This window comes from Carcharodon carcharias, chromosome 1 (genome assembly GCF_017639515.1).
Source record: "Carcharodon carcharias isolate sCarCar2 chromosome 1, sCarCar2.pri, whole genome shotgun sequence".
Classification (NCBI taxonomy): domain Eukaryota; kingdom Metazoa; phylum Chordata; class Chondrichthyes; order Lamniformes; family Lamnidae; genus Carcharodon; species Carcharodon carcharias.
This window is the reverse complement of record NC_054467.1, coordinates 21,500,397-21,517,463: the sequence shown is the minus strand read 5'-3', so window position 1 is coordinate 21,517,463 and position 17,067 is coordinate 21,500,397. Positions and strand designations below refer to the sequence as shown.

The 17,067-nt window shown below is 43.9% G+C and overlaps 1 protein-coding gene across 1 annotated transcript in view; it reads left to right on the top strand.

Annotated features, from left to right (window-relative positions):
• The window catches only part of LOC121282709 (limbin-like), a 189,155-nt gene that overhangs the window by 21,461 nt on the left and 150,627 nt on the right, over positions 1–17,067 (top strand). The window contains exons 8-9 of the mRNA XM_041196490.1: positions 8,387–8,512; positions 13,434–13,576. Of these exons, the coding sequence (XP_041052424.1) occupies positions 8,387–8,512; positions 13,434–13,576 (269 nt within the window). The remainder of the gene's footprint in view (positions 1–8,386; positions 8,513–13,433; positions 13,577–17,067) is intronic.

The following is a 17,067-nucleotide window of genomic DNA, read 5'->3' as shown; positions in this document are numbered from 1 at the left end:
TGGGTGGGGGAGGGGTGGGGGATTGGGTGGAGAGGTGGGGGGTTGGGTGGAGGGCTGGAGGGAGAGAGGGGGAGGGGTGGGTGGAGAGGTGGTGGGGGGGTGGGTGGAGAGTTGGTGGGGGGAGGTGGGTGGAGAGTTGGTGGGGGGAGGTGGGTGGAGAGTTGGTGGGGGGAGGTGGGTGGAGAGGTGGTGGGGGAGGTGGGTGGAGAGGTGGTGGGGGGTGGGTGGAGGGGTGAGGGGGTGCGTGGAGAGGTGGGGGTGGGTGGGGTGGGTGGAGAGGTGGGAGGGTGTGGGTGGAGGGGTGGGATGGGGGAGGGGAAGGGGGTGGGGGAGGGGTGGGTGGAGAGATGGGTGGGGGGGTGGGGGAGGGGTGGGTGGAGAGATGGGTGAGGGGGTGGGGGAGGGGTGGGTGGAGGGGTGAGGGATGGGGGAGGGGGGGCGGCGGTGGAGGCAGGTCCTCATTCAAAGGCACTCATTGCCTGATCACGGGTCCAGGCATCAGGAAGTGGCGTGGGTGGGGGGTGCAGGCTGAGAGCCACCCCCTTACCCAATGCTGCTGAAACCCCCCTCCCAAGGATACAAATATCTGAAGAATGTAAATTGATTTTGTGTGAATACAGATTAAAGAACGTGAGCTATTAGAAATGTAAGCCAGAATTTTACCTTGAAGGTGTGAGTGCGCGCCAGGAATCCCGGAATCAGGTGAAATCGCACGAGAAGGTGTCAGACGTCGGTCCCGACATCATCACGCTCATGGGCAACTTTACAGGAGGCGGGAGGAGTTGGAGGTGCGCCTGGCGACAATTAAGTGGGCAATTAAACCCATTAAGGAGCCGATTGTCAGCAATTTTACGCGGCCCGTCTACTTTTACTGTTGGCGGACGTGCCAAACGACCGGGTGGCCTTCACATTTTCACTACAAACTACATCCAGGGCGGGATGAAATGCCCAGGGTTTAAATGAAATAAAAAAAGATGTTTGAGGGATGATCTGCTATGCTGTCTGCTGCCAGGTGCTTGAATTTGTAGTATTGGCACAGTTTGCTGCAGTTTGTTGGCCTCTTTTTTTCATTTTTACAGTACTGCAGCTCCCCGAGGCAGCATCACAGCAGCTGTCAGCTTTCAGGGAGTGCCCACCCGCACCCTCACTTTTCTCAGTGCCCGCCATCTTCCTGCACCCACCCCAGAGGCCCTGAGCCTTTCTCAGCACCATTTCACGCTGGCTGCCCGTTAATTGACCGCCAGGGTGAAATCGTGGTTTGGGGCCAGAAGCGCATATTGAGTCCACTTCTTTGCCTGGTGATCGCATGCGCCCAACAAGCGCAAGATTCAGGCCGTTATATATAACTCTAAAGCAGAACGCTAATAGGTGAGGCTACGTCTCGTGCATTGCATACAATATAAGCTTCCTTCCATGATAACTGCTATACATCTGACTGCCCTCCACAATGGAACATTAATACATATGAAAGGTTGTGGAACAAGCCCAAGGAGTTCAATGCAAAATTAATTCCATGTAAAATGTCCTAGAAAAGAAGAAAGTATCTTTAAGCTAAAGGTAACAGAAGTGACTGAGGAGGGGAACAATATGAAGCAAAATTAAACGGGATTGCTGAAAGGACAGTACAGTCCTCACACGCAAGAGTCAAAGCTCCAGTGGTGAGCAGGTTTTGAATGAAAAAGCTGTTAGGCTGGATGTTGCTGATAAGAATGCTAGGAATAGTGGGCAATACTCAAGATTCAATTGTAGTGTGTGCAATTTGCTGTGGAACTGGAGCCATTCGAGTGTATGAGAAGTAATGAGTTGAGACCCAGTGCCTTTACAACACTGAGGAAGGCATGGATTCTTGTTAGCGGAGCATCAGAACAAGGTCACCGATTTCCAGAACGCAATAAGTGTCCAACCCCAGTGTCTAGAAACTTAACATGAAGTTGCAAAGAACTTTTGGAAAGCAAAAGACTGGTCCAGAAACAGAAAATGCTGGGAATACTCGGCAGGTCTGATGAGAGGTCACAGACCTGAAGTGTTTCTCTCTCCACAGTTGTTGACAGACTCCCTGAGTAATTGCGGCACTTTCTGCTTTTGTTTTGGATTCCCAGTATTCACAGCACATTACTCTTAGTCTAGAAAGAAATGTATCCGTCTTGGTGGAAATAACAAGCTATTATTTATCAAAATGGCAAATTGAAGCTGACGCGGTAATGTTTAAATCAAAAACTCAACTGTGGGAAAATTACTTTAAAATATGATTGTGAAAGAGCACTTGTAAGTTCAACTTGTAACTTTTTGAGACTTGATGCTGGATAGAGTCAGAGATATTTAACACAGGCCTAAAGTAATAATATTCTATTCTTTCATTTTTTCTAAGCTTTAAATGTGTCATTCTTCCTCCTCCTTGTGTTCTGACTGAATTAAATTCAGGGTTTACTGTCTTCTGTAATTCATTAGTTTCCAGGATCTCAAAGCTGCCAAATAGTTCACTTCCTTAATATTTCCTTTTAACTACAATCTTTAGGGTTGTAACACACAAGCTTGACTTCTCTCTTTTCTTGGTTGTGAATGGTTCAATTCTTCTTGGCCCTTTATGTTGGTTGCCCTAAAGTTGAGTTTTTATATTTAGCTCCTAAAATGCTCCAATAGTTCAAGGAATATTTTTGACCACCACCAGCTAGGCGCCAGCTGAATATTGGTATAAGTGTGGAACACATACTACTGGCTCACCCTGCCAAGAGATTGGCAGGAATATTGGAGCGCTGGGTACATATGCAGGTATGAAGCATGAATGAGCATCTTCTATATTGCCATTGTGCTATTAAGTGAAAACACCTAGCAGTGAGGTGCCTGAAATCAATATGGCTGCCTGACCTGTGTATAGAGGGGCATTTTTTCACTTAATTCTGGATAGGTCCATGTAGGAAGCACTCAGCAGATGAGGCAGCATCTCGGCAGAGGGAGATGGAGTTAAAGTTTCAGAGGCAATGATTTTTTTTTTATTGCTGGCAAATATAAAAGCTGGGTGAGGAAGAAGAAGGCAGGGAGGTAGATGAGGCAGTCAAGGTGCCCATTGGTGATTTGACTTTTCATTCATTGGCCAATGTACAGGATAGGAAGAGTGGGGTGGGTTTATGCTATGAACTGTGCAGTGCACAAGTTGGACTTGCAGCTAGTGTACTATGTTTTACTTGCATTGCAGGAAGGATATGATTGTACAGAGAGGGGACAGGGACTTTTGAGGATATAGTTAAGAATGGAGAATTTTAGCCGGGGTTGTTTTCTTTGGAACACAGGAGTGGAGATTTAATTGAGGCATAAATGATGAAGTGCCTTTGATCGAATGGATAGGAATAACCTCTTTCCCCTTAGCAGAGAGGTCAGTAACCAGGAGGGCATAGTTTTAAAGTAATTAGTAACAAGATTAGAGGGGAGTTGAAATTTTTTTCACCCAAATGGTGATTGACGCCTGGAACTCACTACCTGAAAGGGTAGTAGAGACAGAAACTCTCATTGCTTCTAAGTGTCGCACTTGAGAGGTAACCTACAAGGCTACAGACTAAGGCCAAAATTTTCTAGCCCATCCGCGGGGGGGGTTCCCCTGCAACTGGGCCGGCGAGCCATTGAAATTTCCATTCACATCGCGGGGGGAGACCGGAGGATCCTGCTGGCGTGAAGGGATGGAAAATTCCGGCCTAACAGTGCGATCAGGCAGATTGGCTCTTTTCCAGCAGGCAAAGACAGAATGGGCTGAATGGTCTTCTTCTGTGCTGCACATATTCTAGGACAGTCAGCACATTTCACCCAGTAAGAGGCTTCAAAGGAACTTGGACAGACTAAATGAATGGGCAAGAACATGGCAGATGGGATATATTGTGAATAAGCGTAAAGTTATCCACTTTGGTGGAAAAAACAGAAAGGTAGAGTATTTCTGAAATGGTGAGAGGCTGGGAAGTGTTGATGTCCAAAGGGACCTGGGTGTCCTTGTTCATGAGTCACTAAAAGTTAGCGTGTAGGTGTAGCAAGTAATTAAGAAGGCAAATGTTATGTCGGCCTTCATTGCAAAGCGACTTGAGTACAGGAGTAGATTGCTGCAATTGTTCAGAGCCTTGGTGAGACTGCATCTGGAGTATTGTGTACAGTTTTGGTCTCCTTATCTAAGGAAGGATATACTTTCCATAGAGGGAGTACGACAGAGGTTCACCAGATTAAGCCCTGGAATGGCGGGATTGTCTTATGAGGAGAGATTGAGGAAACTAGGCCTGTATTCTCTAGAGTTTCGAAGAATGAGAGTTGAACTCATTGAAACTTACAAACCTCTTAGAGGACGTGACAGGGTAGATTTGGATTTGATGCTTCCCCTGGATGGTGAATCTAGAACCAGGGGACACAGTCTTGTAATAAGGGGCAGGTCATTTAAGGCTGAGATGAGGAGGAATTTCTTCACTCAGAAGGTGGTGAAACTTTGGAGTTCTTTACCTCAAGATGGCTGTGGAAGCTCGATCATTGACCACGTTCAAGATAAAAATCAATAGATTTTTGAATATGAATGACATCAAAGGGTTTGGAGATAGTGGGGAAAAAATAGAGTAAGAGGTAGTTGATCAGCCATGATCTGTTTGAATGGCGGAGCAGGCTCGATGGGCCGAATGGCCTACTTGTCCCATTTCCAATGTTCTTATGTCCCTAAACGCATGGAAGTGTAAAAAAAATAGAGCCAGCTGCAATTATACTTTGGCTGAAATGCAGCATAACTCAGGTCACACTAGCTCACAGGTGTGGTCCTGTACCAATTTTTCCCAGCTCAGGGTGGTACCAGCAGCATCCTGCTGACAAATTCTGTTGAAGGTTCCTGCCAAAACTTTCCCCTTTTCCTAGTGCTGAGTGATTTGCTGTGCAAAATGCCACTATTTTTCGTTTGCATTTATCCATGATGCATCCTCAGCATTGCATGGAAAGATAAAGTCACCAGTGGAGCAGTCCTTTCTGTGGCAAATATGCTGAGCACTAATCAAGCAAAGAAGGCATCGCTGGCTTGGGCGCATGCACAGGGTGCTCGATGGCCACATCCCCAGGAATATCCTATACTGGGAGGTAGCCCATGTAAGGAGACCACCAGGGTGCCCAAAGGCCCAATTCGAGAATGCTGTCAAATGAGACATGAAGTTCTTCAACTTCACTTGCCATTTGTGAGCAACTCTAGCTGACGGTCGACGCAAATGGCAACACCAGCTGTGCGCAGGAACTCACCGCCACCACGACATAAACATTGGAAGATCCAGAGCAGACACCAGCCCTGCAGATAAGATGTCAGCTGAGGTCATCCTGCACCACCACCAGTGCAGCAGATGATCTCAACTGACCTCACCTAAGCTCTGAGGCTGTATTCCCATCATCCCTTGCAGCTGGAAGGATGCCACTCATTATTTGTAGTTTTCACTTTTGCTTCAATTTCAGCATTATGCCATCATTATCACTGCCAACTGCAAAAGTACAAAAGAGGTGTAATCTGGTGATAGCATTCACATTAAAAATGGCATTTCCATAATTATTCCAAGCTGTGAAATGCAGGTGTACTACATTAACAAGAGGCTTTTGGTCTAAATCAATTAGTACAAACAGGACTAAAATAACAGCAATCAAACTTCTGGGGGCTTTGCATATGTTGCTGTGTACAATCTGTTTTGGTCCAGGGGTTGGATCTCCCTTTGCTGTCCTCCCCGATGTTGAGTAGGGTGTATTGAGAAATACATGGACTCTGTCTTGGTCGCATCTGGGTACTAGATGAAGACTGGAACCCTGAGTGGGAGAGACAAAGTTTCAGTGAAATTGGTTGCCTCACAGTGTTTACTGATGTCTGGGTGGGTTGTTGAGAAATCCATGGACTCTGTCTTGGTAGCATCTGGGTAATAGATGCCATTTGGCTACAATAATTTATCATGCTTTCTTGCTCTGACATGGTGCACTGATAATCTGAAGAATCACAAGCACTTATAATCACAACTTATACACATTTTGCACTAACTTTAGCGGCTTGCAATTCTTGTACAGCATTTATGGAACTGCAGATTGACAAATAGGTGAATTATATCAATTTTTCTTCTAAAGTAACGTGTGAGTTGAAATTTCTGTCCATTTTCTATAACCACTGTTCGTTAGTTGAACTAAATCCTTATAAAGGGGCACAAGCAGAAGCTTGCTTTTCTATATTACTGTACCAGCATAGGTTCCATAAAACCTGTGTCCATGATATTACACTTGCAATGTGAATTTGCACTCTCAGAGCTTAAGCTAGAGAACTTGAGCCATAGTTTCGTTAACTCATGATATTGATATGAAAGCCAACCTACCTTCTCATCAAAGGGCAAAGGTCAGGAACTCCAAGTCCTGACAAACCTCGGAGTTTCCACACATGCGCAGACTGTGCAATTCAGCATCTTTATGTTCTTTGGATGGAGTATAGGCCCTGCGCATCTGTGCAGAAAGGGAAAATAGAGCAAAAACCTGGGTCGTATGACTGGGAGCGGAGCGGCAGGTAATTATCCCTGGCAGGGGACGTGGAGAATGGACAGCGAGAGGTCCCAAAGGAAGTCCCAGACAGGGGTCAGAGACAGATCCCAGTTAAGTTAAGGGGAAAAAAAGAGAGGAGTGGAGAAACAGGCTCCAAGCAGGAAAACAGCTGCAGTTAGCAAACTGTATGTAGTGAGGGCTTAGGAGAAGCCCTAGCATTCTAAGAAAGCAGCAGAAGATTGATGACTCCATGTTGTGGGTTGTTAGGGCAAAGATATCTCTTTGGGGACAGTAGTATGTTGCTCAGCAGCTGAAGCTGTGCTTGTGAATTGTTGCTCGAGTGCATACTCAGGGATCCAGGGGAACGGAACAGTGGGAGATGAAATATGAAACCCTGCAGGGGAGGTGGGCCGTTGTTGATGCTGTCTGAACTAGAGCAACTTTTGGAGAGAATTCCCAGTTTAGATCTTCAAAGGTGAGTTTCAGTGAGATTGGTTGACTCAGTGTTTGCTGATGTCAGGGTGGGTTGTTGAGAAATCCATGGACTCTGTCTTGGTTGCATCTGCCATTTATTGTGCAGTGTGATGTGTTCGACCACAGTTTGCCTGTTACTTTACATGTACCTTCTATTAACCCTGAATATTAGAGTATAAAATAGATATTGGAAATTTCTGACCTTGTATAGTGAAGTTTATTTCTTGCTTGCTCAAAACCCATGGAATCTTCTGGCTTTATTCTCTTAGTAAGTGTCTTGAATCTTGAACTTTGTCTATTTAAACAAAATTTTCTTGGCCCTTATCTGGATTTTACCAAAAACTTGGGGATCTGGTCTAGGGTCATAATAATATCCAGAGTGTAGTTCCCTGTATGAGAGTGGGTGAATCACAGAAATAACCCCAATATCTCACAGGGATGAGGTCATCATGTCAACTCTAATAGCTAAACAAAAAAAAAAATCTATTTATATTAACTCATATTTTAAAAATTGTTGTGAAAGCAGTTTTAATTATTTTTCACTTTTGATTTTTGGTTGTGATGAATAAGTTCTCTTGGGCCTGAATTTTGTGCTCATCGGGCACATGCGATTGGTAGGCCCAGGAGTGGTTGGGAAACGAGTCCCTGACTGCCATTGGCTCCCGAATGCGACTTCATGCTGTCTGGCCAATTAACCATGTGAAATGCATGCTGAAAAGCTCGGGGGTGGGTGACAATGTCAGCGCAAGTGCTGGTGAGCGCTTCCACTGAGCTCCCTGAAGACAGACAGCTGCCTCAGGGAGCTGCAGACCTCCAGATAAAAAAAGGAAGCACAAAAGTGTGGCAAAAAATGTCCAATACAGCACAGTCAAGCACCTGAAAGCATGCCTCAAAAATGCTGTCCCCAGATATTTCTTTTTATTTTATATCCTAACAGAGATTTAATCCGACCCTTGGATGAGGTTTCATCAAAAATGAAAAGGCCGCCTGGCCGATTGGCCTGTCTGCCAACTGTAAGGTTGGACGGGCCACGAAAAATCGCTGACCATTGAGCCGTTGATGGGCTTAATTACCCATTTAATTGTCAGTGGGCCTTCTTCCGACTGCCATGCGTGCCTGCCGAGTGAAATGTCGCGCAAGCGCGTGATTACATCGGGACGCTCGTCCGACATCATCTCGAGCAATTTTACACCCGTTCAGGTTGGGCTCGTGTAAAATTCTGCCCGTGAGCAATTATTTTACAGTAACTGCTGATATGAAAGATAAGCTAACAAGATTTTACTCTTGCTTTTTGGTATGTGATATCCAAAGAACTGCTGTAGAGCAAAAGGATATAAATGGTTTATTTGTTTACTGGCTTTGCCAGCGAATCTATTTTTAATCTTTCTACTTTTCAATCTTTCTTCTCCAGGTTTCTCCAGATCATGGCACCCACTCTCTTGGGTTTATTGTTGCATTCATTGTTTCTTTTACCTTGGTGTGTTCAATTCTCATCATCGTCCATGTCAGAAGAGTCAGATATCCTCCTTTGCCGCAGGTCAGTGAACCGAGAGGTTGATTTACACTCGCGCTGTTTCAGTTTGGATTCTAGCACAACCAGTATCCATGAGTCAGCTTCCAGTGCTCACCCCAGCTAAAATCAAGTTCCCTTTCTCTGTTGCAAAATGGTCGACTTGTAATAAACTGGGCCCAATGATTCTGCCCCAGCATAAGAGAGTCATGCTTGGCAGCATAAATGCCAGAAGCCGGCTCAACAGATGCCATTTTTCCCAGGATCTGAACTGTAACAGTTACACGATTAAAAACACTTAGTGTTTCTGATCCGTGTGGTAGAAAAGCATCTTAAGTGGTAGTGGAAAACAGGAGGTATCTCATTGACCACCTATCCGATATCCTGTTCCATTAACCCGAGTATCAGGTAGAGTGTATGAAAGGCCCCCAGTGCAATACAGCCCTATTTGCCTGATTTGCCTGAAACAAATTTCTACCACCACGTCTTCTTGTTGTGGGTTCTATTTGAAGTGGGGCAATCGAGAGAAGCAATTTGGGAGCCTATTGCAAAATAGTGATCACTTGTGAGTACCCCAGTTGCCAGTGGAGAATAAGATGTTGGCAGAATGTCAAGGGCCAACTGAGAAGAGAAAGCTTACCTAGTAAACTGGTATATGACATTCTGAGGGAGAATTTCTGACGGCATCTCCTGCTCGCCTGTTGTAAACTCGACAGATTAACCAAGGAAGCCCTGGAAATAAAATGTTATATGGCGCTTCTGAGAAATTACAAGGGGCATGTGAGGGAACCCCATTCGACATTTGACTCTCAATTTCTTTGATGGTTTGTGCTGTGATTATTTTTTTACTGAATCTATATCTGCCATGCTGCAGGTTTGTTGGAAATCTTGCTTTAAATTGAATGGCACACTGTCTCCACCAAAACCATCCAGACCGGTGGCTGCATACTGGGGTAGTGTTGCGCCAAGTCCAATGGCAGCTTCAGAATCCAATGCCCATCATTTAGTCCTCACACACTTAATTAATGGCATGAATCTGCCATTCTTCCCTAGGCTCTTCACCATATTCATAGATTGCTCTGCGTACTTTCTGTGTGGAATATAATTTGTTTAGACTTATTCATTGTTCTGTGTCAACCTCAGCCAGGTATGTGCAAGAAAGGGCTAAGAAACAAGATACATAGCATTATTGTCATGCTTCTGTTAATGGAGATTAATGTCATAATGTGCCTCTAAAGGAATACAGAATCCACAACTGTTCAATATGTAAAGATTCAGCTGTTGGGAATATTGATTTAGTCACCCAAAGAGCAAATAATTCAAATTTTCTGACACAAAAGGCCAATTATTACTTTATCCACACAGCAGAATACAGGTTTGGGGGAAGGGCATTAAAATGCAGGTAGTAGCTCTTTCCCCTAATCCTGCTAACATTTCGCCATGTCCTGATGTTAACCTGGTCATTGAAGCAAGCCACTCACAGGTGGGTAGTGGAGTCCTTTTTAAATATGCAAATTAGGCCCCACTGTTTTTATCAGAAGCTGAATTATTTTAATTGGACGCCTTAGCAGGGGAACAATAATGGCCTCCCCCAGCACACCAGCCCTGCCATGAGGCAGATCGTGGTACAGAAGAGGCTCAGGCAGGTAATTTTTAGAATTTTATGCTGTGTTTTCTTGTGGGCTAAGGAGAACAGAGTTCAGGAGCATTTCAGAAATAAAGGCCCTCGATTTTCATCCTCGAGGTGGTTAGGGGGAGTCAGGAAAATTCCCGTCTTGGCTCCACCCACCTTGGGAGAAAGTTCCTGCAAAGGCAGGATTTTCATTGCTGGGAGATGGGTGCGGGCTGGAATTGGGCCTGGCAACCTGGGAAGAAGTGCGGGGCAGCCACAGGGGCTGCCAGGTATGAAGGTGGGCTGTCTAAAAGGCCAGCCTCAGTGCCGCAGGACATTTCCCCAATGAAAAAGACACAAAGGCCCTCCAGCCCTTACTTCTCACACTTGCTTCACCCTCCAAGCACTCCTCATGCCTCCTACCCACCCTCTATGTTCCCTCAAGCCCCCTATGCCAAGCTCTGCCCTTCCATCCACCCTCTATGTCCCCTTATGCCCCTATGTCAAGCTCTGGCGCTTAAATGCTCATTGACCCACTGTACACTTTCTAGAACCAATGAACATCATAGTGTATGATGATATGTGTAAAAAGAAAGCTTTGAAAAAATGTAATCTATTGACAACTTACTCCTATGCTTGAAAAAAGAAGCCTGGGTGAAGCTAATAGAAGTGTTAACCAGACCGTTTAAAGTTTCAAATATCACAAACCACAAACCCTTGAAACCACTTAAGTGTTACTGAAAAATGACATTTTGTGGAAGCTTTTTGTCTTGCACTCTGAGGACAATTGCAAGAATCCCACTCTAAGAGGAAGCAACAACTTTATACTGTATGAGAGGAGAGTTCTGATTGATTGGCAAGTGGACCCTGACTGGTAGAGGTGTTGCCATTGAGAATGCACCAGTTAACTGCCAAGCATTGTTTGAAATTTAAACCAGGCAGCTTGATCAATTTAAGATTGTTAGCCGGGGTCTCAGTGTGGCCATTTGCATGTACAGGAAGCTACATATATTAATACACAGGGCCCTGTTCTTTGCAGACAGAATGAACATGTGTACAGATTGCTCCTGTTTCAGCTAAACAAAATAAGTGGTAGCCATTCACTGGTTCATTCCTCAAGTCAATGTCTTGACCAAATAAAGTCAAGCTGCCTGGTTTAAATTTCAAACAATGCTTAGCAGTTGACCATCAGTCAACATTAACTGGTGCATTCTTCATGTCAACACCTCTACCAATCAGAATCCACTTGCCAACCAATCAGCGCTCTCTTCTTATACAGTATAACATTGTTCATCCCCTGACATTGGTATTCTTGCAATTGTCCTGATGAGTGCAAGACGGAAACCACTTAACTTCTGTCAATAAACATTGTAAAAATGACCACAGAGATCAGACAATCTGAGCTGTCAATCAAACAATGTTTCATGTGGGGAGCAGATGTTCCAGTATTCTAATAGCTGGCTGGGTTTTCATCCAAGCATACATAATGAGGCAGAGCTTGGCATAGGGAGTGGGTGGAAGTGCAGAGCTTGGAATAGGGTGCTTGATAGGGTGGAAAGGCAGAGATTGGCATACGGGGGTTTGTGGGTGGTGTAACTTGACATAGAGGGCATGAGGGGGATCTTTTGAAGTTACCTCTTAAAAGGCCATCTCATGGAGATAGGGTTTATGACTCCTCTAAGGGGCTATGAACCACAACTCTTTAAAAACTTTGCCTGACCTCATGAAAATTGCAGAAGAGTAGGACATGCAATGCCCTACTATCCCCACAATGGAGCCAGCCAGGTTTGGAGTGCCAGATGTGGGCTTCTGACAGGAGCCAGCCCGCACCTTTTAAAGACACTCCTGAAAATCAGACAGCCCAGGAATGGGGTTGGGAATCCCAGAATTGCACCACCACATGCAACACCTGCCCCTTCACTTCCTCTCTCCTCACCGTCCAAGGGCCCAAACACTCCTTTCAAGTGAAGCAGCATTTCACTTGCATTTCTCCCAACTTAGTCTACTACATTCGTTGCTCCCAATGTGGTCTCCTCTACATTGGAGAGACCAAACGTAAACTGGGTGACCGCTTTGCAGAACACCTGCGGTTTGTCCGCAAGAATAACCCAAACCTCCCTGTCGCTTGCCATTTTAACACTCCACCCTGCTCTCTTGCCCACATGTCTGTCCTTGGCTTGCTGCATTGTTCCAGTGAAGCCCAACGCAAACTGGAGGAACAGCGCCTCATCTTCCGACTAGGCACTTTACAGCCTTCCGGATTGAATATTGAATTCAACAGCTTTAGATCTTGAACTCCCTCCTCCATCCCCACCCCCTTTCTGTTTCTTCCCCCTTCCTTTTGTTTTTTCCAATAATTTATATAGATTTTTCTTTTCCCACCTATTTCCATTATTTTTAAATCTTTTATGCCCTGCTAGTCTTTCCACCCCACCCCCACTAGAGCTGTACCTTGAGTGCCCTACAATCCATTCTTAATTAGCACATTTGTTTAGATAATATCACCACCTTCAACACCTCTGTGTTCTTTTGTCTGTGACATCTTTTGATTATCTGCTCCTATCACTGCTTGCTTGTCCCTACAACCACACTACCACCCCCCAACTTCTTCCACCCCCCCCCCCGCCACCTTAAACCAGCTTATATTTCACCCCTCTCCTTATATTCACTCAGTTCTGTGGAAGGGTCATGAGGACTCGAAACGTCAACTCTTTTCTTCTCCGCCGATGCTGCCAGACCTGCTGAGTTTTTCCAGGTAATCCTGCTCACAAGCCTTTTGAGCGGATGTGTAATTTAGAAGGTGTATGCGAAGGACAAGGTGACTGACCTTCCAGTTTTATCTTCTTAACTATAATGAAATGTCTCGGATTCATTCTGTGCCTCTCCAACATGACACATTATGATCAGGAGCTCACCATATGGGAGTTAATAGGTGTGCATGTGGAATTTCGGTCTATGATACAATTGCAGAGGAGGTAGTTTTGACTGTTAGCATGTATTATATATTATTACCATCAGTTCAGTAGCCCTTTAAACACCTCTTCTAATTCTCATTTTACATTGAGGGGAGAGGTGTTCAGTGGGTGACTGAGCTGATATCATGTGTGTCACACTCTTGCCAAAAGTTACAATCGCTCTCCAATGCGTTGAAGCTCTAGTTGCTGTGTAGCACCCCGGCCAAATCTGCTGTACTTGTAACAATTGTGAAATTGCCTTGTTGTAAGTGATGTTAACCTGGTAACAGCTGGACTTGAGCGAGCATTGCTAACAACATTTAGTCTATTTTGTCTCATCTAAACCAAAATATGCAACTTATAACTCAGGTTTTTGTTACAGGTGGAAAGAAACCAGTCTGATTCTGTTTGCGTACTAATTAGCGATGGAGCAGAGCAACTCAAGGAAAAGCTCCGACTCGAGGAGAAAGTGATTGACATTTTGGTGCTTGAAGATCCACAGAACATGACTCAGGCTTTCAATGAGTAAGGGCTGTTTTTCTAAGAATTATCCAAATAAACCATTGATTCCGTACGCTGTTAATGGCTAAAAACATTTCAAAACAAATTTCAAAAGACAACAGTTGCTGAAGCAAGCCATGTTTTCCTCTGACAAAGTTAAGGGCAATACATGTTCCTTGGTGACTGAAGAAGAGGTTTTTAAGTCGATGTTGCTAGTGGTCTTCATATGTAATCGTGTGGCAGAGAATCAATATTGCAACTGATTGGGAAAATGTAGGTGCAAGAATTAACTAATTCAAGGTCCTTCACCACCTCTGACCCCACAGTGAGGAATTGTATTGTCATTTCATGGTAACCAAATTGGCCCCAGACTAAATCTCACTATCTGACAGTGTGATGTATGCTCTAATGTGTCAAGCAGAGCACAGCTGGGACAAGTTTGATTAACATTGAACCACTGTGAAATAATGTCAGTGCTTGAAGCCCATGGAACATGATTCAGGCCTTTGATAAGTAAGGGTTTTTTAAAAAAAAAAATATCCAAATAGATCTTTTGTTCATCCTGCATTCCTGCTAAAAATGTTTCAAACTGGATTTAAAAGAATGATGGCTTAGGCATAGGATTGCGTAGTGCCTGCTTTTCAGGCATTAATGGCCTCCTCAAATGTTGGGCATGACTGTATAGAATCATGGGAATTTATGGCACAGAAGGTCCACCAGGGTCATCTCAGTCCAAAATGAGCTGTCCAAGTATTTTTTTAAATGTGATGAGGGCAACTACTGAGTTCAAGACCCCCACTGCCCTCTGGCTGACAAAGGTCCTCCTCAAATCCCCTGTAATCCTTCTAATAATTACTTTAAATCTAAGCTTCCCGGTTATTGAGCTCTCTGCTAAAGGAAATAGGTCCCTTCTCATCCACTTTTTCTCAGCTGCTCATAATTTTACACATCTCAATTAAATCTGCCTTCCGCCTGCTCTGTTACAAAGAAAATAACTCCAGCCCAGCGAATCCTCATAGTTAAAATTTTCCAATCTGAGCAACATCCTCATAAATCTCCTCTGTATTCTCTCCGGTCTGATGAAACTGTGGTGATCAAAACTCTCTGTACTGTTCTAGCTGTGGCTTAATTAGTGTTTTATACTGTTCTAGCAAAACACCCCTGCTCTTATTTTCCATGCCTCAACTAATAAAGGAAATTATCCTCTAGGCCTTCTTAGTGACTTTATCTATCTTTCCTCCTACTTTCAGCCATATTTGGATGTGCACTCTGATCCTCTACATTTCTTAGGGCCTAAGCCCTTAATTAAACCCTCCAAACATTCCACCTCTCTATCTCGCTTGCCTCCTTTCAGAAACCCCTTAAAACTTAGCTCTTTGGCCAAGCTTTTGGTCATCTGCTGTAATACTCCCTTATGTACCATATTTTGTTTTAGTGTCTCTACGAAGTGTCTTGGGACATTTTATTATGTTAAAAGCACTACGTAAATACAACGTGTATTTTTGTTGTTTTGTTGTTATTTAATCCTAAGGCTTATTGTGTATTCTCTTGTCGTGTTTGCCTTCCCCAAATGCATTACTTAGTACTTCTCCAGTTTGAATTTCATTTGCACTTTTCTGCCTACCTGACCAGTCCATTGATATCTTCCTTACCATTAACCACATGGCCAATTTTCATTATCTGCAGACTTCATAATCGCCCCCCTACATTTAGGCCTAAATCATTGATATGTACCACGACAAGCAAGGAACTAATACTGAGCCCTGCGTAACCCCACTGGAAACAGCCTTTCGGTCACAAAACCATCTATCAACCATTACCCTTTGCTTCCCAACTCTGAACTAACTTTGTAGCCAACTTGACACTTTTCCTTGGATCCCATGGGCTTTCACTTTTCTGGACAGTGTACCATGTGGAACCTCATCACTAAAATCAGCACAGAGCACATCAAATGCGCTACCCACATCGACCCTCTTTATTGCCTCCTCAAGACTTTCATCAAATTAGTTAGGCATGACCTTGTCTCAACAAATCCATGTTGACTGTCCTTGATTAATCCGTTGCTTTCTAAATGACAATTTATACTGGCCCTCAGAATTTTTTCCAATAATTTAACCACCACCGAGGCCTGGCTGGCAGGCCTGGGATTACACGGTCTATCCCTTTCTTCCTTTTTAAACAGTGTACAATGTTCACAAGTCTCCAGCCCCATGTCTTTATCCAGAGGTGATTGGAAAATGATGATCAGAGTCTCCATCATTCCTCCCTTTAGTTGTCTTAGCAGCTCGTAATACATTTAATCCAACTTGGCAATGTACCTCTGTTTATGTAGCCCTCCTCCGGCCCCCTTTCACATTAATGCTTATCCCTTTTCATCGTTTTTTTAAAAACATTTTCTTAGGTGCGGAAGCTCTAAAATTCAGTACTGAGATATCTCCTGGTGTATAAACCATGATAAACTACCCTGGCCTCAACTAACTCCCATTAACTTATGGTCTTATTTGGTCTTGTATGGTTTTTGACTTTTCAAGGATTTTGCCTTATTTTATAGAAGCTGGCCACTGTTGATCGGGTTAACCTTGTCCCAGATGTTTAAGCCTGGCGCCAACTAACATTGGCACAGACATGATGGCCAAATTCCCATCCTCTGTGTTGAAACAATCACAATTCTTTGTTGCAAACTTGTACTTGCAATTGTTTTTGCAGCTCTGATGTATAGAGTGAGGCCTCTTATCTTAGTTATTTACCTTATTTTACTTTTCCATCTTTACTTGCCTTGTTCTAGATGCAGTTTTTTTTAAGAAGCAGTGATTCTTCCAGTTAAACCCTGTGAAATGAGGTTCTTGTAATCCCATTGGTTTGGCACGTAGTGGCAGATGGTTCATTAACGCCACTAAATTCCTTATGCAATATTTCAACCCTGATGACTTGAAGGATTAAACCCTCTCCTGTAGTTCTTTAAGTAAAGCACATTTGCCAGCAAAAGTTGAACCAGACCATAAAGTATGTTGAATTGCATTTTGGATCTTCTACGCAAGTGTAATATGTCACAGTGCCAAAATAATTTCATAAGTTTGTCATCATGTTGGCTGGGTGCACATAACTGTTGAGTGTGCTCCCTTGTGTTTCAGTAGCAAGCGTGATTAAAATCAGGGCATTTCATTTTTACCTTTTGTCTCTCCTCTCTTGTCTGTCTGCCTCTTTCCCTTCCTCCTCTCTTCATTGTCTCAAGCATCTCTTTGTATGGTATAGACAACGGTATTCATTAGTTAACTATTTGCTCTTTGACCTACCAAAATAGTGTGCGCTAATTCCAGAGCTGTGATTTAGCTGTCTAACTTTTATACTAAAAAAGTCAGTTGCATTTTATATATGGTAATTATACTTACATAATTATATTTAGGTATTAGCAAAAAGTACTGGGAAATACTCAGCATGTCAGGCAGCATTTGTGAAGAAAAACAGAGTTAATGTTTCAGGTCACGATGACCTTTCCAGTTCTGATGAAAGGTCAT